The 25172-nt window shown below is 36.7% G+C and overlaps 1 protein-coding gene across 2 annotated transcripts in view; it reads right to left on the reverse strand.

Annotated features, from left to right (window-relative positions):
* The window catches only part of EIPR1 (EARP complex and GARP complex interacting protein 1), a 125439-nt gene that overhangs the window by 76105 nt on the left and 24162 nt on the right, over nt 1-25172 (reverse strand). For both annotated transcript variants that reach the window (XM_063150795.1, XM_063150793.1), the window contains exons 4-5: nt 14466-14622; nt 4412-4511 (exon numbers count right to left, since the gene is read on the reverse strand). In XM_063150795.1, coding sequence (XP_063006865.1) covers nt 4412-4511; nt 14466-14622 — 257 coding nt within the window. The remainder of the gene's footprint in view (nt 1-4411; nt 4512-14465; nt 14623-25172) is intronic.

Here is a 25172-nt window from a genome sequence, read left to right on the forward strand (position 1 = left end):
TGGTCTACCTCTTGCCATTAAAATGGCCTATAATATGTACCTATGCAAAAAAGGGAAGCAATTGAAAGGTGTTGTAAAAACAGGAAGAGCAGTGATGCACCAGTGTAGTGAATACCCCCTTACCTTTATTACCTGATATAGATACAGTGGACCTGATCTTACTTTTAGTTAACAATGATGATATTACTCAACTTGAACACCATCATGTGCTTTTTACAAAAAGAGAAAACAATTCAAACACATTGACACTGCTATTATTTTAATCCTAGGCTCTTGATTTAAGTTTTAGTTACAACATTTTTAGTAATAACACATATATACACAAAGAAGTACACTGCTATTTTACTTACAAGTCTACACAACATGCCTATTTTGCATATAAAGATGTTCTTCCCTTAGCAATCCCTACAGAATATATAAGTTCACTAGTGTTGAGGAAAACATTCAGTGGAGCTAGCTTGGTGTGCAGCTGCAGACTGAACTTTGGACGGCGGAGGGAAATGAGGCAAGGGGCTGGAAAGAAGCACTGACCATTTGCACAACAAAAGGCACAGGCACCTGTGTCACAGTCAGTTGACTGGACACTCAGAGACACAGCAGGAGCAGAGGATTGAGAAGGAAGACCCCAGACTTTAGCTGCATAAACTGGAGGGCATAAAACCTCTGGATTTTCTTTATTCAGGGTCCCTCATGAGAGGCACCAGCCCAGGCTGTTTTGCTGCAGCACTGTGATTAAATTACTTAAGGGATGGAGAGGACTGAGAGACTGCTATGGGAAACCTGGAATGTGTGAGCTGGGGCATGCAGCGAGTCCAGCAGGGCCCTGTCAGCCCCCTGGAGCTGCCCAAAGTCTCTGCCCACGGGAGTGTGACTGCCACAGTGACTCCTGGATGGTCAGACAGGGACGTTTCCCCAACACCATTTACATCCTGCTTAGTCACTGCCTGCTTGAAACAAAGGACGTTAGGTGATAAGACATCAGGTGGCCAGGAGATCCCAAAAATGGACAACCTTCCATCTTAATGAACAGTAAAGACAACTCCTCTTGTCATTTACATAACCTCCCTGTAACTGCATATAAAGGAAATATTGTGGTTTTTTGTTTGTTGTTTTTTTTTTTTTTAATTTGCCTTGACATGCCTCTTTTTTAATATGGCAAAACCTGATTTCTTTGCTTTAGGCTGTTTTATATCTGCTTTCCAGGCCAAAAAAAAAAAAAAAAGCTCTTTTTATTAATATCTCAATAAAGTCTCATTTTAGATTCTGATAAAAAAACATTAAAATAGAAATCATGTGCTTTTTAGCATTATGATATATTATGCATGCAACAATCCCTTATAAACAGGATATTCACAGAAAGAAATCACTGTTTCACCAACAGCTCATTAGTCTACAAACACTCCTTGTCCATGGTGAAAACCAAATGGAAAATATATTTACTACTTACCTCTACTAATGCTATCTGTTTTATAATTAACCTGTTCACACAGATTTCTCTCACATTCTAAATACTACAGCAGCAAAAATTGGAGTAGAGTGTTGGTTTATGGAGGAGGGGTTTTCTCTTTTTTTTTTTTTAAGGGAAAGCCAACTGCGTAACAAAACATTGCTTGTTTTTCTTTATTTCTCTTTGTAACTGTCAGCAATATATATTTTTTGCAAATATAAAATTGCTACAAAATAAAAGTTATTATTTTTCAGCCATATATACAAGTATACAGTTAATTTCTTAGTAAGAAGGCAATCTTTGAATATTTCAGAAATGCACCACAGTCACTTCTAGTCCTGAAAAAGCCTATGATACTGGACTTCAGCTCGTCTTAAATTTCATTACTAGAAACTCTTGTGCAGACCTCTTAAAGAGATGCTTATGCTTTCCTCAGTCTTGTTCAGCTGGACTCCAGCTAGCTCAGGAATCTACAGACACGTGTAAGACAAATTTGTTGCAGACAAAAATTCAACATTCAAAAATTTCAAGAATTCTAATCATCTGAGAAGTGATTCACTGGGCTCAAGATTTTGATGCATGGAGATGTGTTTTCTGATAGTCAAGCTTCAGTGAACTTTATCAAACTTCACTTTAACAGCAGTGTATGACTTGGTATTGAAGTACGTATCATCTAAGAACAACCCAAAGCTGCTGGAGCAGAAGACTGATTATGCTAAACAGTTATCCTCAGGTAAAATTTTAATCACAAATAATGCTTGTTTACAGTGCAATCACATGAGATACTAGATTAAGATGGAAATACGGAGGATCAGTCAAATTCAATATCAAGCCTCCTGAGGGCCTGATTGTAAAATCTGAACAACATTCTTAACTTCTGCAAACAAAGGTTTTTAACAAAGATTTTTAAATGCTCTTATCTGAAGATGTCAATCAAGGGTTGATATATCTACTTCATTAGGTGAAGTGGTTTCCTTGATACAGAACTTCACATTTGCTTGTATTATTTTCCTTTCATAAAAATATAAACATATAATGTCACAAGTTAAATCCCCTTAATTCCTTTATCACTTTGCCTTCTAGAGTTCTTTTGTGCCATCAACATCTGATGTAGTACAAGAATATTTTAGAAGTACCAATTAAAAAATACTCTAATAAGTAATACTACTTGAAATACTGAAAGGATCTGCAAGCTGAATGCTGCTTTGAGGATAAAAATACTGATTCCTCAAATCATGCTGAAATTACAAAATTTGATAGCATCTATTCCTCTCCAAAATTACACAGATCATAATTCTAGCAATGGAAGGAAACGAAAATGGAAATCATAGTTATCTGCACAAATATTTGTGTGATAGAGTAGGGGTTTAGTTTTGATAAAGGAATAGTATAAGGAAGACACAACATACAAAATTCTAGTAAATAATTCCCAAGCAATATAAAATGAGGAACAAAAGCCCCATAAAATTTGGCATTCATGACAAGATTTCCACAGAGAAACTGATGATACACCAGACAGCATCCTAGAGGAAATCACAGTCATGGAATGGTTTGGGTTTAAAGGGGCCTTAAAGATCATTTAATGCCAATCCCCTGCCATGGGAGGGAGGTTAGGATTAAGAAAAAATCGGAGAGAGTTATGAGAAAGGGGTCAAACACTGAAAATATTCATTAACATTCAAAAGAATTTCAGCAAGTGAGGACTGAAGTGCACAAGGAGTGAAAGCAGGAGAAGGGGAAAAGTTAAGCTAGGCTAAGTTGCCTAGCAGTCCCAGTACTTCAAAGAGACATGAGGACCCATAGCATGGAAGCAGTACCAACCCCAAAGTACTTTTTCAATACTGCAGAAAGGTTTGTGTAGTATGCAGACATTAGGAAAGAAATACTAATTAATGCAGGTGTAATGCAGGGGATACATTGCCTGACAGACAAGCTCCTGGAGGTAAGCTGTCAGAAACTCTCAACATCAATTTGATAAAAAAAAATACTAATTTGAAGCCTTGGAAGGCAACATAACTATTGAAGTTGCAGGTGAGAAAAACCCCTAAAGTTTCTCATCTAGAGAAGGAACCCAAAGGGCTTAATTATAAACACAAAGTATTAAACTATATTATATTACGTTGTCATCTATTTGCATGCAGTCAGGTGGTATAAACAGGAAAGATTTTAGGACACAGTGTATTGACTAAGTTGAAAAAACTGATTCTGTGCATCCAGGAAAAGAATTAACCCTGACCTAAGGAGTTAAAGGTGACAACAGATCAAATGAATAGCAATGTCCTTGGCATAACAAGTTTCCATTTATAAGCACAGACACTGATCTAAATGACTACATGGAATCATTCAAAGTTTTCTACATACATTCTATCATATGGCATAATCAGACAAAAATCTATGCCAATGACACTTTTTATATATGTTCTTGAATATAACATTTTTAACAATAAGTGAAATAATCTGAATAAACTGCATATTACTAAATAAAACTAACATTGAAAATTCAAATCAGTACATAGCAAATAGAGAAACTTATATTATGCTTATACAATCCAGAGTTGTAAATTAAATAAAGGGCTGCATGGTATTAACCAATGTGAGTTACTACACCATTATCTGAATTCAGCAACCTTTGGCTTGACTGATCATTAATTTTTCCACTTGTAGACATTCACCAAATTAGAACTGCTTTATTCTAGATTTCTCACTATAAAAGCAGAAGGACAGTCAGTAAGGGGAACTCCAGAACAAAGAAAACATTTACCCACTACCAACAGGTACTAAAATACCACTCTTAAACACGCTTGAATAAGACAATGGTAGAATATTCATTTCCCCCACCTACCTCATAGGCAACGAGATACTTCTGAAGGAATAGTTAAAAGATTAGCAAATTCTAAGCTAAGGAATGCTGCTGTTTTGACTATATTCAAGTATAGCATGTTTTGTTAAAAGAAAATTTCTTACCACAGCCTTGGCTGAACTTTCCTGCAAATCCCACAATAATATGTTGTTATCAGCCAGTGAAATAATCTTTTTACCATCTCCCATTGGCTCCCACATAACACTGCAAAACAGAAACAGAAAAACAACAGTAAAATCCATCAGAATTTGAACTAGAAAGCCATTTTAATTCTGTGGATCTAATCTATACCAAAATACCTTCAACCACATTCCTTCTGGTTTCCTTTAGATTAAATCCATCATATATATTTTAAGTCCAAAATCTGCCATTAACTAGAAACTTATAGAAGTCATTCTGCATACACAGAAATGCAACCAGAGACCTTGATGTACACTAATTTTAGAAGGCTTTAGTTTGAAACCTCAGAGTTGTTCATATGGATTGTTATGCATGATTTTTGAAGGTGCACCAAAAATCATAAGCCTTAGTTTTGATGCAAACTTCTTCCAACTCTTCAGCTGTCATCATGACTTAATCAGCATATACTTTTAACCTGTGATTCACTTCATGCTATACAGGAAGGAATGCAAGAAATCAGTGCTCCTCTCTTATTCTGCCTATGAAAAGCAGCATATTTAAACCAGTCAGTATGGGCAGCTCCACTAACTAACTAGGGACTCTAACCCTAATAAATTTGCTGGAAGTAACAGTAGGATTGAAAGAATACTTGTCATTTTATGAGAAAAGGCTTCTATTTTTGTAATTTTCTAACAGTTTGGCAAACAAGTTTTGCAGCTTCCCAATAATTTTACACCAACAATATACCTGAGGGTAGAGATCATAACTTTAGTATCAATAGGTTAACGGAGAAACATCTTTTCATTTTATGACTGAACCCTCAGCTCTCTAAAAGCATTTGATATGCTGTTTTCATTTTTTGAGCCCTGTTGAAGTCTGACTGCTTGAAGTTTCTCAGAAGTCCATGACTAGACCCAAGTTTTTTTAGTTTGTTTTGCTTTTTGCGTGAATCAATTCAGTAACCGGATGGTTGGAGACTGAAATGTTATAATTTATGGCTTAAACATCTCCATGAAAGACTTTTGCCTATTACAGCAAAACTGTATAAAAGCTGCAGAGAAAACCACCCAGACCCTGAATGGAGCCTTGGGCTGCACGTTGACGGAGATCAAGTGACTCAGGCCTGGGCTGGGAAGAAGAAGACATTCCCAGAGGGATCAAGCTGGAGACCACGGCCCAGGGCTGCCAGGCTGGCACGGACCCTCACACCAAAGGGTGGGGGCAGAGAGGCTTTGGGTGTGTGGTGCACAAACCTCTGGTGAGAGGCAGTGACCGCCCATCCTCCGCTGTGCAGAGCTCAGCTGTGGGGCCCCTTCCCCCCAGGAAAGGTGATGGAGGTCTCACGGTTCCCCCAAAAGCCCTCCCAAACCCTGCACTGGAGCAGAAACTGAGTGGCAACTCCACGGTTGCTCTTTAAATAATCTATAAACAGAAGACAAGCAATTATATATGTTGCATTTTACCTGTTTTGTTATCATCTAACTCAGGGTGCTTCAATAAAGCTTGCAGCTAATAGTTTTTAGTATAAAAAAATAAAATTAAATCCTAAAGAGAACATTACCTTAACAAAAAATAAGAGTATGTAAAATATTCACTCAAATGCACACATGAAAGGAACCCACTATCTTCTCCCATGCTGCAAAGATAGTTAACACTTTTATCAATAAACATACTGAACTTTTACAAAAGAACAATTCAATTTTAGACATTATAGACAAAGGAAGAAAAAAACCAATATGCATACACTTTCATTGACATGAACTGCAGTTATGCCACAACTGTTGGACAAAGCAAGCATTAACTACTGCTTAACTGCAATTACACAAGTGACAACCACTTATTTCTATGAATAGAAAAATTTGGCTGGACTGAAAACTCATGCGCTGAAAAACGGAAAATATACCCATGCATTTGGTAACTCAGCAGACCATCCTGCAGCTTCCATGCAGCCCACCAGAAAAATTCACATATTAAGAACTCAAATATTGTGCCTGCTTTGCATTACAATGATTCCAATTTAAAGATTACTCTTGCTTATCAGATAATAAGAACATTAATTCTAAGAGACAGGAATTCAGACCAAGTACAACCTGGAACACACGATCTTGTTCCCTACCCAAGTGCTCTACAAATCAGCCACATTTCTGAAAGAAATCAGTTCTGGCTATTTTACAGTGTATTGAGCTACAGGGAACACAAGTTACACTTCATCTCAAAATCCTCAGACATTCAGATCTAATTCAGAGTGCAAATGAGGATGTGGTGAAACGAGAACCACAGCTTCCTAAAAAAAAACCTAGAAGGTAAGGTGAACATTTTAGCTAAAAAGCTGCTGATCAGTGAGAATTAAAAAATGAAGGGTTATTTTGGACAAGAACCCCAAAGACAGCTGGGCTTTATTTTGACTCCTGTGTTATTATTATAATCAGAAAAATTAAACTGCTTTACAAATAAAAAAGCATCCCGACAAGGGAGGTGCCACAGAAAAATCACTTCTTTCTAAAATTTTTTAAATTAAATTATCATCTATATGACACACTATCCATGAAGCAGCTGCTGCCACAGACACCATTTCTATTCTGTTGCTTGAAAAGGGCTTAAAAAACTCGCAAGTGAATATTATGGATGTTTGACACGTCAGGAAAGAAATATATAACTGGCTTGTCTGTAGCTCAAGTAAGCTAGTCAGCCTAGGAAAAATATTTTTGTAGTAACAGTGTCTGTCAGGAAAACACACAGGTAAAACTCTTGTCCAGCCTCTGGAGGCCTCAGGATGACATTATTTTTTTCCACACACTAAGGCAAAAATCAAGGGCTGAAACAAACTTATTTACAAAAACAATCTCTGCAGACTTACCTTAAAGAAAAAAACCTATCAACTTTTGAGAGGGACAATTTGAGTGTTTTCATAAGGGATTTTTCAAAGCTACCAAAGCAGAATATTCCTCTGAGTATATTTCTCCAGTGATTTAGAACACACGCCTTAGATGATCTAGGTTGCCTAGATCTGCATTGATAGTTGAAGAAAATCACCACTCCTGATCAGAACAGAATGCTAAAGGTTTACACAGACCTAGCATAGATGTACCCTCTAACACCTCTAATCCAGCAACTGCTAATTCTGGGGGAATTTGAGGTGAAGAGACTGCAAGAAGCAGCTGGGACTGTAACAGATGTGCTCTCCCTAATTTACCTCTCCATCACCATTGCTGGAGCACGAACACTGGGATGGATGGACAGTGGGAGGCTGCAGGGCACCCCTTCAGGTCTCACAGACATTTTACCAAATAGATACACCTGATCACAAATGTGCAAGGGTCAGTTCTTTCATCCAACAGGCATCCAAAAGACACTTCAAAACCCTGAATTTTTAACTACTATGTAAGCAAGTGTCAGCAGCAACATTGCTACATCTATAGTCATCCCAGAATACTGTGCTGGAAAGAATTCTACCCTAAGGGATAAATATTCTAAATAATAAATTCTTAACGGGGCTTTGGAGAGCAAACTGGAGTCTGATACCAAGAAAACAGGGGCACCTGTTCAGTTAGTTCCTCATGAACATTTAAATTTTTCCTGCATAACTGATTTTTTCACAGTTCTCCAACACTGTTTTTCTTTAACATTTCCCACTAACATCTTAAGCAATTCAGTAAGACTGAACACAAAACTATTACAACAAAAAGAATGGTAGTAGAATAAACAGAAGTATCTATTTCACCTGCAAAATCAGCTGAGGCAGACTTCAAGCCTCATTTTTTTAGTGGTATGAATAGCTTAAGTGACATTACAAAGAGGAAGAAAACCCCTTTTAAAAACAGCTAAATTTTCTTTCAGTGGGGAAAAATCTCAACTAACTTAGTAGTAATAACACTGGGGAATATGGTAAGAACAGAAACTGAACTATGTTCAAGTTGGGATGGAAAAGTAAAATACTACTCTCCAAATCCCTTTTTTTAACTAGCAGAGTAACACAATTTCTGCACTATTTTCTGTATCATGATTTATGAATCCAAACTAAACAAAAACAGCTGCAAAGAGCTCATAAAAACTAATTTTCATTCAAGCATATGGAATCTATTTAACTTATTAGAAGTTATAAGTTAAGCGAATACATATAGTAAGTTCACAGAAATGAACAAATAATTACTTTTCCCTTTAGTACTTGCTTCAGAGTCAGATTTTAGCTTGACTAAGTTTCCCTCTTTACATGAGTGGAGTCAAATTCTGATTAAAAGCTAACATAATATACAGGGCATATAATACAAAGTTCTATTATTTCAGTATCCAATTAATCAATCACATTTATTCCCTAGAAAAATGATTACATTGAAGAGCTCTAACTTTTAAAATTGCACAATACCAACCACTCACAATTACCACAAACATTCAATGGAATGAAAATGAGAAAATGAGTATTCTAAATTCCTCTGCTGGTTTGAGACATATTTTAAATGTAAGAAAATGTAAGAAAGTCATCTAATGGTTGAACACTGAACCTTTGTATTTATATATAATAAATTATTTTATTTACAATAAAGGCAAATCAAAGATTCAAGAGACCAAAATCCTGTTAAGAATTCAGGACCACGTGGTAATTATGAAGAGAACAGAGACGTGAATACAGTTTAAACTTTTACCATCTTAGAAAGGATCAAAATATAAAGGGCATTATCAGCACTGATAAGAAGTTGTTAAGATACATACCCAGTGAAAGCTGTCACTTAGTAAGTTAGTCCAAAAAAACTATATACTTAGTCTCTATACTTACTGTAAGTCTCTATACTTACTGTAATATCAGAAGTGGCTGATGAAATATGTAGAATGAACCAAGTGTGAAGAATTATCCTTAAATGCTGACAATTTCAGATGGCTCTGAAATTTTGTGCATCATGTGAAGATACAATTAATACCTGCTGGGCAGCTCTTACAACCCAGCCTCCCTCACCCCCCACTCAAAAATACAGAGTTAATTTTATACTCTAGAATATGGAACTGACAGTCCTGACACTCTCACAGAAACCTCTATACAAATATCAGAGGGAGCTCTCTCCTCACAATTATATTCCAGGTAGTAGGACATACAAAGTGTTAAAATAAGGTAACATTAAAAAACTTATGATTGCATTTATTACATGCCTTTGCTATGAAACATCTCTAACAGTTATTGTACCACATATTCAAGACCACATGATGGTTCTAAAAGTATTGTTACTTTCAGGTTTATATTCATTAGGTACGAACTATTAAATTATTTTAGACTTTCTCTTTTTTTTTTTTTTTTTTAATGAAACCCTAAGGTAGAACTTTTACACATCTATCCTGAAGCTTACAAGGAGTTGTAGAGAAGAAGTAACATCACCAACATCATGACAGGAAAGAGAAGTGATACCTGAATAACACATGAAAGTGTTAGAGCTATTAAAAACACCGTTTTCACTTTTGAGTTTCATATTCTCTTACTTGGCTTTTTTACTTGAAAATGTTTCGGGATGGCTTGATTTTGTGGACTTTTGGGTTTTTTAAAATAAATTTAAAGGCCAAAAAATTAAGTAAAACACTTCTGGATTTCAGTCATCTGTCTTCAGGGCATCAATTATGAATGAGCCTAACTTTGATCAGGTGACTGTGTGCATTAATGGAATGAACATGATGAAGCAATAAAATGTTATGTATTAAATTTCTACTCAAGTTGAAAAGACTCTAAGAGCGAATTTTGTACTTCTGTAAAAAGCCAGCCTTGAGGTTGATTTGTATGGCCAAGGAAGAGACGGTACTTCTCTGTACTCTACTTGGAGACCTTCAATAAAATGCCAAATAAAAACTAAGTATTTAAAATCAGTGGGAACAGCTCATTTATAATAGCTTGCTCCTTTGTGAATTCAAAGTTCTAATTTAATATTTTAGTGATAAACATCCTGGAGTTCTTGAAACATCTGTGACTCTAAAGAATTGATAATTTCTCTTCCTCTCTACAGTCTCTTAGATATGGTAATATTTGCATGTTCATATCTAGGATTGATTGAGTGGGATACACCAAAAAAAAAAAAAAAAAAAAAAAAAAAAAAAAAAAAATCAACCTGAGCTAGCAAAGCAGCCTAATGAAGTAATCTATCATTATTACTAACATATTCATTCATCCCTTTCAAACAATTTTTAGCAGCTCTTGTGCTCTACATAGAACATGAATTCTTCACTCCTCACCTTTCAGATTTCTCAGAATTGAGTCTCCACTTCTATTGCCTCTGTAACCTCCATTAATTTCCCCTTTACAGTTGTATTTCACTGTTCATCTAACACTTCCCCTTATTTATTTTCATTTTATTCCACATTTAGATCACAATCCAACTTACTTCACTTGTTTCCCTCTCTTTTGAAGTACATAGCTTGGTACTGAACAGGATCTGCCCTATTTTATATCTGCCACCTTTGGAAAGCAAAAAGTAAGATGCTAAGCATTGAGAGGCAAGCCTGCTTCCAGCAGAATCAAGAGAAACTCCCTGCTGTGTTAGGAATTCAAGATCTCACAGATTATACTTTCTCTTATGGTCTGTAGTATCTTCTTTCTCCAAGGACTATCCTGTCAAGTCTACTACCAAAAGAGTCTGCAGCAAAAACTGAGAGAGAACAGGAGGTTACTATTCTAAATACTAAAATACAAGTCTTCAGGGGTTTACCAGACAAGAGTTCTGGGGATTCCTCCATGCTGCACTCAGAGGAATAATCAAAATCTCATTAACTGCTGTCCCATTTCCTTGGCCTCTCCTATACAGACAATACTTTGGACAGAACTGCTTCTTGCAAGATAACCAGCGGCAAGTTCCTTTAGTTGAATCTTACAACATTGCATAGACCAACATGCTTGCTCTCATATGGGTTTAACTGTCTATGAACACATACACTTATCTACAGAAGGAATTTGTTGAAAAGACTTTTTTCTTTTTAAACACACAAATTTCTGTGTGTATCTGGGGCTTTCCACACCCAGGATTTTTGCACTTGAAATCCTTCCATTTTGGCTTACATGAGGAACAGCAGCCAGAGGATGAAAAAATCTTAGACTAGAATCAAACAGAACAATTAACAGGCCTATTTGTTGGCCTAATTTAAGCATCTGTTTAATTTTCTGAACTCTCTTTATGCCATACAAGAGTTTGAGTAAAAATGCTGATGAGTCCCAAATTCAAAGCTTGGAGTCACTAAACAACGTCAGATATTAAAAATGAAAGGTTATGCTTAATTTTTAAACACAGTAACTCATGCAATCTAGATAAAATGGAACCATAGAAAAGCAAATTTCTTTTTCATTTTCCCGTAATGTCTTGGATATTAGATTTTTGCAAAGGTTTTGTTAAGACTAGGAAATTATTTCAATAGATCTTGAGTGCGAAGGGCACAGTGTTCAGTAACACAACAGCAAAGTTAAAGATTTAGTCACAATCAATTGAAAACCCTCTTTTGGTCTTGGTTTACAAAAGAGAACTGGTATTAAGCATGTCTCTGCTGGTTTTTAGTAAAAAATTTCAGAGAAATTGGAGCACAGAATTCCATAAAGGAGATGAGAAAGGTAAAAAATGCAGAATCAGTTCTTAACATCAGTACAGAGTTGAACAAAACCAATTCCTGACACACCAGACCTAGAAAAAAATTCACCCCTTGTGTTTCTTAGTGCATGATACTAGAAACAAAAATCTGTGAGGTAAATTTCAGCTACCAGGCTTACCCTGAAAAAAGCATGATAAGGAAGGAAGTAAAACAAGGTAAACATGAGAAAAACTACAAGCAAATAAAGCCCTGAGGATGATGGTAGATGCTAGAATACATAACCAGTTGCATGTTCAAGATACTTTGGCTTTTTTTCCTGATTTAAAATCAAAACTCATTTACTTATGATCTGCAACCAGATCCATAAATCTCATGAAGCATTTGTGCAATGGATACCAAGACACACAAAAGATATCTTGCTACAAGCTGCTATCTGGAGCCACTGTCACAAAGGTTGACACCAACATTACATGCTCCATCTCTAAACAGTACTGGCAACTCTGCCCACTCCTCCAGACCCTGCATATAAAGATATGATAGAAGCCCAGTTTTTTATTTAATCTTTTTTAGCATGCATTCTGACTAATAATAGTCAAAATTAACTTTAAAAATGAAGCCTGTATCCAGTCACTCATGGCTGTATTCACACTGCTCCAGCATGGTGTGGATCATGTTTGCACTAAACTCGGATCCAGCATTCAGCCTGTGGTTTTCCAGGCAAAACATAAAGGGTATGTGTGCTCTAATGGCAAGGCAAATGACAGTATGCAAGTATATGGTGTAAGACCACCACTGATCTCACAGTGGCTGTGCACACCAGAACACTGGCCTTACATTGTGGTTTGAGAAGTGTTTATACTTTGCATTGACAAAAATAGCTTTTCTGATTCCTGTTTGGTTCCAGCAGCAACCACACCGTTACTGTCTAAGGGCTTCATGTTTTTCTAAACACTTAAGTAGCGTAATACAAAGAAATTTACCTTGCCATTTGCAGACAACACACCACTCAGTGGGGTGTGGCCTTTATGTGACACATTTAGCACAAAAGGCCTAATTTACTCATTTATGAGTTGTGTCCAATATGCATGAGAAGGGAATAGACAAGTCTGCTCTAAAGCAAGATCCTCTAACTCAGCTGTGCTTTGCTGAGATGATTTGAGGAGTACTAATGCCAAGTATTCTCTTAACACCTTTTATCTCTCTGTAATACTAAATATTTTCAAATCTCCATGCATATATATACACAGGCACATAGGTAAAGGGCATTAAATAGCAGTAGATATTTGTAAGCACTAAGTACTGAACAAAATCAGATAGCAGATGATTGAAAACTGCTCATGAGCTTGTTATCAGCTGTTATTAGAGCAAAAAACAAATTCTGAGCATTCATATAATTCATATAATAAAGCAGTTATATGCCTGCTATTCATCCTTTAGTGATCTAGCTACCATACAAAGTTCTGGCATTCCAGCATCTGACAGAAACTGATTATGAACATTAAAAAACAAAAAGCACAAAGCTTAAAAGATTAAAACAAACAACAAAATCTCTCCAATTTAGTAGGGAATATTAATTATCAAAAAGTGTCCACAATAAAAAGTGAAATTAAATAATAAAATAATTACAAGGAGGACTACTCATATTAAAATATGCAGCAAAGAATTAAAGGATGCTACAATGAAGAAATTTAACACTCAGAAAACCTGTATGTTAGGAAAAAAGTCATCTATACATTTTGAATGCACTGATATGTCCTATCTTTTCAAGACCTGCCTAATAAATAGCATCTTCAATTTATCCTTTTTCTTTGGTTAAAATTTAATCTGTAAGGCACAAACCAGACATCTGTGGCTAGAAATGGATGCTTAAAACTTCTATGTCCTGCATCTGGTCAGGAAGCAGTGGGAACATGTCATATACCCACACCCATAAAGCACCAAACTTGCAAATACATAATGGACAAATTCAACTTCCTCTTAAATAACAGAAAGGGGAACCAACTTCTGTAATAATCTCTTGCTGTATTGCAGCTCTCCTTGTCTTGACTTATACAACAGATAAAGAGTAGTTACACAGGCATCATGTAACATAATGAATTCTTGTCCTTATAAAACAATAAATTACTCACACTAAATCAGTTGAGTAAAGACTAAAAAAGAACAACTTACATGCAACATCAAATTTACATTCCAAAAGATTCAAATTCTAAGTATTATACCTTTGTGCAACAAAGGCTTTAGATGGGGGCAGGTGGGGAAAAACACATTCAAGCAGTACACAGGCTGTTACTCCATATGTGCTTGCAGGACTTTAATATATGTTTTTAATCTATGAAACATCTGGGACTAAAAATCCAATTTATACTTTTTTTTAAAGATGGAATACTTTTAGGGTGCATAGCATAGTTTCTTCAATATAAATCTGCACAAAACTAACAGCATGGGTCTATCCTTTAGGCTTTTTCTAGAAGTATAAAATATGCAGAATCCTACCAGGCCATATTGCCATGGGCTGTGTTGTCAAGGTGACAGAGTAGCTCCAGGGTTTGAGTGTTGCTTGATGAATCATCAGGGGATTCATGACTGCCTGATTCCAATTCCTTCGGCATCCTCCAAACAGCAGCACATGTCATGACTTTAGTGTCTGAAGCTAAGTAACAGAGAATAATGTCAACAGATCATTGTATGGGAGATGCATTTTGTATACACTGCACCAACATTTACACAAATCTATAAGCAATGCACATCTGCTGTTTGAAATATTTAAAAATCTTATACCAAGATGAATTCAAAGAATGCAGAAAGTGGCTACAGACGCAGACCTCAAGTCAGCAGTCAAGGTGCAGCAGAACTCATAATTAGCATGTATTTGACATGTGTCTTCCAGAACAAAAGCAAAATTAGGTGCTCATGAAAACTCTTCGGGATGAATGTTTTCCAAGCTTCATTCCCCATACTGATGTTAATGAATATGACAAGTTACATTGCTTGATTCCTTAGCAGTAAAGATACAGACATCATTTAAACACTTCTAACAGCTATCTCCAGTTTAATCCAGAGCGTTATCTCATATCCTTTAACTACCAGCAACTGTTTATTGCAAAATTAGGTTTCCTAAGTAAGTATATGCCTCTAACCCCAGCAAACAAAAATGGCTTCCAAAAGACAAACTGAACTTACATGCATAGAGCAAAGTATTACAGTGTATGAAAAACAAGGCAACTGTAGATTGAGGAGGAAATACCATATGGTCTGTGCACATATGGCAGCGCCCATCACCCAATACAGCAATTTGTAGCAGTGCAGAATGGGAGGAGAGCAGAGCAGCAGTGCATATGTTCACAGTGTTCCAGCACTGGTGCAGGGTTCAGGGAGGATGAACAGGTCGGTGCGATTCACTCCAGCAGGAACAAAGGAACCAGCAACAGCCACGGTGAGCAAAAGCAGGGGGAGCAACTGCTGGCTGCAGGATGAGCTACACGAGAAGTCCAGAGGATAAGCAGCAAGAAATGATACATCTTCTCTTCTGAGGTCATTTTGCAGGCCCCTATCTCCAAGTACATTTTAGATGATTTTAGTCAAGAGTGTCTGATTACAGAGCCGTGAGCAAACGCGACCAACTTCATCAGTGGAAGGAAAGTGGCAGCAGCTTCATGTGATGAGAGTGTTTTCAAAAGGAAGCAAGGACACTGAAAAGTCCTTCTCAGCCTAAAATGATACTAACAGAGGAAAAAACCATGTATTATAAAGGTCACCAATCTGGATATTCTATATGGAAAAAGAGGCAGCCGAACAACACAGAATAGGACAAAAAGTAACTGATACATAATAAGTCCTGAATACAAGAATGAAGAAAAGTTTAAAATGCAGTCATATGAAATTTAAAAAAAAAAAAAAAAGGTCATTAGGTGAAACCTGGAGGGAAAAAAAAGCCATTTCTGCAACAGGAAACAGGGATAGGAGGAAGACTTTATATGAATTCAGAACACACAATCCCTGGATATTTGACAGATTGTGCTGAGCACAAATTATATGTATGATGCACATAACTGTTCTACAGTTATTTGGATATACAAGTTGAATACAGTAAAAGGAGACCATGCATCTAAAGGTGATAGAAAATCCCTTATTTATTAACACTTAATTGAACTTTTGCTAATTGTAGAGCATACTAACTAAACGGCTATTTCCAAATCATTCCAGGCAAATTGTTTACTCTAGATCCACATGCCACTGAGGAAGAGAAGAAAGCAGCAGTGCATGGCTACCTTTCCTTAGGAAAGGGCAAACCAACACACAGTGTGCTTGGTACAACATGCAAGTAATAAATAACTTAAAGTGCAATATAGCTAAAGAGCGGGAGACTTATCAAACGTTTCACTTCAATGTGACAGACCAGTAATGAACAGTTTCTGGTAGATTATAACTACTAAAAGGTCTGTACCATGCATATAAAGCATTAGCTTTTCCACTATTATTAAGATCATGGCAGAGAATCACAAAAGCAAATAATGGAAAACAAACTACATGCTCCTCAAGCCATCTTTCCTCTCCAGCACAGCACTGCGAGTCTTAAGAGAACTTTAAAATGTCAAAGAAACTTAATATTCAGGAAACAGATTTAAAAAAAAAAAAGTACTCTGCACAAAACACTTTTGAATACACTGATAGGTCCTATCTCCCCCAAGAATTACCTAATAAATATTAACTTTTTCTTTTTAGTTGAAATTTAACCTACAAAGTTTCAACTAGTAATCAGGGGTGAGCCCAATTCTTAAAATTTATGGTACGATTGATGACATAATTAAAAATGAAGAATCAACTATCACTTCTGAAGTAGCTTTGGGATGGAGGGGTGTAGTTTGGGTTAGCTTGGTTTGGAGGGTTTTTTTGTGGCTGAATTTTACAAGCTAGCTAACAAATAGAAATTTTTATGCATCCAGATTTTTAAAGGGATAGAGACTGATTTTAAGTATTTTTCACTTTTGATAAATTTAAAATTACTTCCACTAGAATATACGCAAATATAATGAGATTATGAAGGCCATCTTACATAGCAGGTATCTGAATACAGAAACCAAAGGGGCCTTTTCCAGGGACCCCTTCCTTATCTCATGTGTGACATGTACAGCAACATCCAGCATTGATGTTTCACTATCCTGGTTCAGTTTCAATTCAGATTTCTCATTTAATTTATAAAAATCTGCTGTTATTCCACTTTTCTTAAAATTCTCTGATAATTGTGAAGCTGCCTGTAAAACTTGCATGATCACCTCCTACACCATATTTTTTTCTGACAAGTTACAACAGACCACATTTTTATGGTTTCAACTTTTCTTGCTAGTAGATGGCTAGGTGGTCCCAAAATTATTTCAAACTCTGGTTGGTAAAACATGGAGCAAATGCATTAACATTTCAATGCACTGCATCTGTTCAAGAAGCAGTGAGAACACATCATATACACACACCTATAAAGCACCAAACTTGCAAATATACAGTGGTCAAATTTAGCTGTCTTCTGAATACCAGAAAAAAAAAGGAAACAAATCCCTGTAATAAACTCTGTAATACTGAGCTCTCTTTGTCGTAAGCAAGAGAAATGAGTAATTACAGAGGCACCATATAATATGAATTCTCATCCTTAACAAAAAATAAATTACTTCCACATAGGCCAAATCAGTTGAGGGAAGACTGAAAATCAAAGACTGAAGTGCAACATCAAATTTATATTCCATAAAAAGATTCCAATTGCAAGTATTGCTGCTTTGTGCAATAAACGTTTTAGATGGAGGAAGGTGGGGAAAAATATTCTCAAGATATCTTTGCTCTAACCACAGCACCACAATCTTAAAGACAGCCTTGAAATGGTATTTTAGCTTCTTCAAACTGGAGTATTAGCTCCTTGCACAATCAGTTTTCCAGACTGAAAACCCTAAAACAACTAAACAAGCATCATTTTGAAGACTGAAGGAGCCAAAGCATGAGTGTATATGCATGTGTGTATATATATTGAGAGAAAAATCCCCCAGAAACTTGAGGTGATCCAGCCTCCTATAACACTTTGGTGGTTTGAAAACTGAAGTACAGGTTGGTGCAGAATTTCACATGCAGAATTTTGTGCAGTTCCATGTCTGTTTTACTTCATTGGGACTAGTGGTGGAAGATAAATTAAATTGCACATCAGAAAGGGATAACACTAAAAGCCAACAAGCACAAAACTTTGACACTCAGCAAGACATTATCCTCTGCTTTCAGCTGGGTTTGATGCTGCTCAGGGAAAGTGACACACCACTTTCCTGTGCTGAATGTCCATCCATCTTGAACAACTGTATGTCCATTGCAAATATTCAAATATTTAAACTTTGGAGAAATTCTGGAATTAGATACACGGCTGAAATCTGTAGAATAAAGACTTTATTCAGAGCACTACTAACTTCTCCTTGGAGAGTTCTGATACTTTGTTAATTCCCAGATGTGTGACACCAAAAGGGAATTTCCAGAGCCACGCAGAGAATTTTAGAAGTGGCTGGCCTTAAGGAAGGCCTAATTTACCTTTATATAAGGAACTTTTTAAAATATACCATTTTCTCTCTTGTAAAAGAGAGGGCAAATCTAAGTGCTTGGTGAAAGTGTCACTCTTCTGATAGATGAAGTGGAGTCTTTTCTGGGTCACAATTCCTCTTAATAGAATAACCACTAGCTACAAACCTACAAAAACAAAATCCACAAACACAAACAGGAATTCTCACTACACTGAAATCTAAGTCCCACAAGCTTCCCATGGCCACATGACAAGCTCACTAACAGTATACAGTATTTGTGGCATTACCCATATAGCCTTATTTCCCAAGTGGTCATATGAAAATTTAAAAATCCAGTGTTAGTGGGTAATTTCACTACCTCCTCTGTAGTGCCACTGCTTATCCGGAATGCCTACAGGCAAAAAGAAACTCCAGGTTTTCCCATCTTTTACTATCTTCACATCACATTACTGCACATATGCATACAAAATGACAATGATTTTATCTACCAGCTCTCACATTATCTCTTTAAAATGCTAAAAGACAAGTATGAAACTAATATTTAAATAGCAATGGCAGTTATTCTGTAAAAGAAAGAAAAACAAGGTAAAAATATGGTGTCTCTATGTCGTGCACTTATGCATTCCTTTAGTTGAAAACCATTTTTTTGCATATTGAAACAAGAATTTTTATTTATGTCACAGCACCAATGCAGAAGAGAACAGATAAGGTTATGTTGAAGTTTTATCACTGAGTATATTAAGAAAAATGTTGCAAGGTTTACTAAGCACTACTGAACTTTCACAGAGAGTAAGTCAAAGGTTTGAAGAAGGATGTCCCACTGTATTCCTCATGCATTGTTCACATTAAATGATCCAGAAATGAGACAATGAACTATTGAATCTTTGTCATATTTATTCATCCTCATTCAAGAGGGGGAAATATTTGTTCCTTCTCATCCCTTATCAAATTCATCACACATCTTCAGTGTAGTTTTGCTAGGTACAGCTAAGGAGGGAGTTAAATGTACTTGTTCCAACTACAACAATCCTCTGTTATGCACCATTTCCCCAAGTCCACCAATATTATATCCTGGGCAGAGGATAATATCTGCTAGAGTGACTGCACATAGTTTCATCTACCTAGTTCTGTTGAAATGATCCAGGCTTACAAACAAGCAAAACAGAATTTAAGGAATAAACAAGTAATCCCATACTTTGACAGCACTGAATTAGGAAGCAACTACACATTAAACTGGTAGCAATAGGAGTACAGTAATCAAATGTAAGAAATAAACTTTACTGAGTTCAAACTTCGTTGAGTTCAGCCAAAGCCTAAGAGATAATCATGGCTATAGAACATGAGGCCATCGTTGGTGCCAACTTTACAAGTTGAGCAAGCCAGAAAACCCTCTATATAAAGAGTGTGCAATTTGCAAAGGGTCACAACATGGTCAGATAATATCAATTTTCCCTGCAGTACCAAAAGGACTTCTCAATGAGGACTATTTCCATGACAATTTTTAGCTTTATACCGCCAGCTCTTTCCAACACAGAAAAAAAAGCAAAAGCTGTAGATTGGTGGGACATCCGATTTATTATGGGATTCCATTTGTTATTATATCTTCATCCAAACACTGTTCCCCTTGGAGAACTGCTCCAACTTAAATTAAGAGTGAGAAATAAGCCTGGGGAAAAAATACCTGCCTGAAATTTAAAAATAACAAGTTACTGACCAGAGTTCAAAAAGAAACACCGTAAGGGTAACTACAGGTAGCTGTTACTCCTTGATAAAGTTCCTTCACGCACAACAAATCAATTCATGGCACTGCTGCTGCTGAACACGGTAGCCAGTAGACATCCCTTAAAAACAACACAATCATTTCTGTACTGGATGCAAAAATAAAAATCTGTGGATATAAGAACACTGCTGATTCCAGATGCTGTAGAGTTGTTCAGGACACTGAAAGTCATTCCTGCTGCTGTAGAAAATTACAATTTTTTTATGAACTGGTAGTTTTTAAAGCTAGAAAGGATAGCCTATGTACTTCACATCGCTCTTGATTTCGCATCAGCAATTCCTACAGTTAAAGACTTGCAGAATGGAAGAAGTGAGCTTTAGCACGTTTCCAGACTTAGACAAACTTAAAATTTTAAGTAATTCAGAATTCTTATAAGGATTCCTTCAGAAAATGCCACAGACTGCAAAACTACAAAGAATACAACTGAACATCAGATACAATAAAATCTGTTTACACAGTCTTCTTAATTTATTCCCTGTAATAAATAAGTTTTTTTAAAGGACTTAACATGCAACCTCAGTAAACATACTAAGAAACTAACTGATATCTGGACCACTGATGCAGTAAATCAGAAGAGCCAAACAAGAAATACAGAGTCTAATTTGTCCCCAAGGCAAAACCAAAAAAAAACCAACAAAACAAAAGGCAAAAACGCCACCTGAAACTACTTCAGAGAGACTTTCATCGAATGTTACTAAAACAAATATGAAATACAAAAAAATTCAAAGAATATATGGAATATAAAAAGCAAACCCTCAATGGAAGTGTGGCTACTAATCAATATTCTGCAGTTTCAGCAAATGAGGACTGAGTACATTTAGAAACACACCAAATCTGTTCCCCTTCCTGTTTCAGGTGTGGACAGATGCACATTTAGGACTCACTAAAAGTCAGTATTATCCTTCACCCATGTTCACTCCCTGAAGCTGCTTCTGCAAAAGGGAAGCTACTACCTTTTGAAGTAAATACAGATATTAGAAAAAAATAAAGGAGAAACTTATTTTAAGAGGAGTAATTAAAAATAATCATTATTATTTCACAACAAAGTTTAAAAGAGTATTTTAAGAAGTTAGCACCCCTCTTAAGCAAAGGGTTAAGTGGATGTTACTATAATATAAAGGAAGTACAAGAGAAGAGTTCAGTGGACATTTACAGACATTACCACCTGCCCCTCCCACCCCTCCATCTCATCCAACATATCCAAGTGGATCTTCATCCCAATTATACAGTCCACACTGCACAATGTTTAGTTCACTACTGCTCAATCATCCACCTTTCATGCTTCTGGCATCACTTGCTGAATAAAGCCCACCATGCTGCTGCAGTCCTGACCTGTCAGAAGCTTCCAGCAAACCAGATATAGGTTCTTCACAGCCATATCATTTTACATGCCACTTTAATCTTTATGTTCAATCATTCTTTATGGTCTTTCTTAATGAAAAACATGATCTATCAGCCTTGGTTGTTCTTCCTTCTCCCGAAATTCAAGCCAGTTATTGCTAGCCTCCCAGCCTCTTTTTGAATAATTCTAAAAGATATTTCATACGTACATCAGTAATTTAATATTTTAAAGTTAATTCTTGATCACCAACAGCTATACACACCTGACTGCACTATCTACAGGAGCAATGTTTTCATATTACTTTTTGCTGTCACTCTACTTCATTCCCCTGTGTTTAACCTTGAAACCTGAATGACAGTGCTTCCTACATCACCGCCTGCAGACATTCACACTAAAGCCGGAGGAGCTGAAGTATCAGTGCCTGACAGGGTTTGCTGTTTGATCAGCTCAGGTGGTGCAAAGCCAGCTGTCTGCAGTTATTCTGTTGCCCAGGGAACAACAACTGAAGTGTGTACTTCCTAAATCTGCACAGGAGGCCCTTCTGCAGCATTGCCACAGCAGCTCGTGCTGTGCGAGGCTGAAGTGGTGAAGCTGCTATAGCTACAGCCCAGCTGGTGCCCATTAGTGCTCTCAGTATGACAGGAACAAGCAGCCAGTGCTCAGAACCCTCCTCCCTTCCACTGACAAACAGTCAGCACTCTTCCTTATCAATCAATGTGAACATGCTTCTTCAAGCTTAATAGAATTAAGAAATAAGAGCAAAATTATCAAGGTATGCATATTTTATTTAAAAAAAAATATGCTTTTCAGCATTTTTAATCAATTAATTAAAAAATGAACGGTATTCTGTTTATTCAACATCATGTCCTCCACAAGCAAAAAAAGATGGAAAATAGACCATTTGTTTTCTGGGTTAATAACTTCATCTTTTTTTCTAAAAGCCTGTGTAGTCCTTGATTTTACGTTTTTTCTGAAATACAGAGGGTGAGATATATGTAGTAATAACGAACCACAAGGAGTTTAATTTTTCTTTCCATAATTTAAATGCACTTTTCAGCTACCAAAAACCAGACATTGATTTTCAAAAAAACCCACCAAACAAAACAAACCCACAAAACATGGAAACACAGCAGCTCACTCTTTATCCTAACAGTAATATATGTTTGCATTGTATACACAGATGTCCAAGGAAGTTTTAAAAACCTCACCTGCTGCACACTAATGCAACTAGAATGATCTAAGAGTGTGCAAAGGCACGGGGTGTGACATGGAGAGATAGGTAAACCCATCATTTTCTATGGAAGAACAGGAGACAGTGTGCAGAAAGCAGGCAGCCAAATTGGAAAAGGCATAATTGCACTCTTTAATAGTCTGATGCTTCTGATGCTATCCCAAGGTGATTTGAGACAATGTTTCAGCACAGATCTGTTTTGCTGATATACTCTGCAGACATACATGTGTTTGAGGGAGGTCAAAATTTACTGATGGCACTTTGGGAACTGTGCCATATGGGGACAGCCCAAGCAAAGAACTGCAACCATCACTATACCAGTGAGCTGAACTCTGCTCTTCAGGCAGCATTTGGGCTGCAATAATGTAAACAGAGAGAACCGCACAAGCAAAAAGGCATTGCCTAGCCATATAAAATAATTTGTGAGATTTAACACTGTGCTGAAGAAAGCTGCACAGTACACCAATAAAACTTAATGAGGGATATTTACATGTTGGCTTCTATCATCACAAAGGCGAGCAGAGCTGAACAGCGTTGTCCACATTGCTACTTTAACACACACAACACTCATGGAGGTACACGGCAGCTGTCACTGAGATAAGGTGAAATGAAACCAATACATTTAAATTCTTTGATATTTCAAAGTCTTAAAAACTGTACTCCTTAACGAGTTGAAGCGAACTGCAGATCACTCATCCCCCTGCTGAACTGGGCACAGTCACATATTCAAGAGTACATCTATATAACCTCAAGCATTCCCATTTTACTCCTTAGGAGTTCCAAAGATAAATATAACTTTTGCAGTAAGTCTGCCTCAAGCAGGACAAATGCCACTCCATCCAATACGAGCAGTTTACCTGGCTGCCTCAAGCTTGACAAACCAAGTTCTAACCACTAGCTGAATTGGAAAAGGCAGGTTCACCACCCCTTACATCAGCCTTCCATGGTCTCCACTTGGTAATTCCCCTCAATGGAAATCCAGATGTGTGGCCACAATCAGCACACAGAAAATTTCTCCCAGCAATAACCTGAGATTCAAAGCTTAGATCATAATCTGCTTGTATCTTTACATTAACTAGAAAATTTGGGTATCTAGCTTCCAGATGTGCTCACATATCAAAGAAAAGTAATTAGTGGAAGAAAATAATTACAAACAACTACTAGCTAGATATATTATTTTGAGATACACTCAATTTTCTGTTCATTAGGACAGTTACCAGTGCTACAATAAGAAAGGTACTTTTACTAATACAAGAAGAGTAAGTTGTGGTTGGGATTTTTCTTAGTTCAAGGTATCAACGACTAGCACATCCAAAAAGTCCAAAGAAAAAGACTAAATATTGCCCTGCTCTAGTCAGTAGTTGTCTCAACTTGGGGCATTCAAACAAACACATCGTGTTGTTAGTTGGCTGCTAATAACTACGTAGTTCTCATTTGTTTACACCTCAGATACACTCACAGGAGAGAAATCCCATGGCATTTTTTTATTGAACTCAAGTGGAGAAAGATATATAGCTCCTTCCTAAAAGGCTTATAATCTAAGAAAAGCAATTATGAAAACATAACCAAATAGATACAAACCCAGAAATACCTTGGCAGTCAAACCTTCAGCTCAGGGATGTGATACAATTCCTTTGACCAAGTACCCCTTATGTTTATATCAAATACAGAGTCTTAGTGGTGCGTACAATCTCACTGGGATTGGAGGTATGGATCTTTAGGAGGGATGGATCAGGAAGCTGAGAGGGGACAATCACCCTTTATAAACGTCAGCAGCTAGAGTGCATGGAGCTGCCAGCTCAAATGAGAGATTATGGTTTAGGATTAGAATGTAGACCAAAGTGGCAAAATGCAGCTGGTGTCTGCTAGAAGGATGAAGCAAAGGATAACACCATCTTCTGACAACGAGAAGGAGTTTCCTTTGTCCTTGTGTAGGACTTTTAATAAGTTCCGTGTCTAGCAGACAGGTCTTTGCTATCCTCAGGACTGAGGGATCCCAGGCTGCCAAGACCAATGGAAAAGTCAATTTCAGGAATATTTAAAGAAATTGTATCCTAGTAACCCATCCACAAGAACTGAGGAATGGCCAACATATTTATGAGGCCAGTTTAACTTTCACTTATGCAACAAAATCGTTACACAAGGATGCCTAAACACAAACTCTAAGAATTTACATGTTTCTGCAAAATATTATTTACTGTAACAATAGCATTGACTGGAGATGGCAAAAAAACACATTCTCTTGCAGTCTTCTATATTAGTGGATATCAATATTTGAAAATAGAGTTTAAAAACTATTTTGAAT

Source organism: Melospiza melodia, chromosome 3 (genome assembly GCF_035770615.1).
Source record: "Melospiza melodia melodia isolate bMelMel2 chromosome 3, bMelMel2.pri, whole genome shotgun sequence".
Taxonomy (NCBI): Eukaryota; Metazoa; Chordata; class Aves; order Passeriformes; family Passerellidae; genus Melospiza; species Melospiza melodia.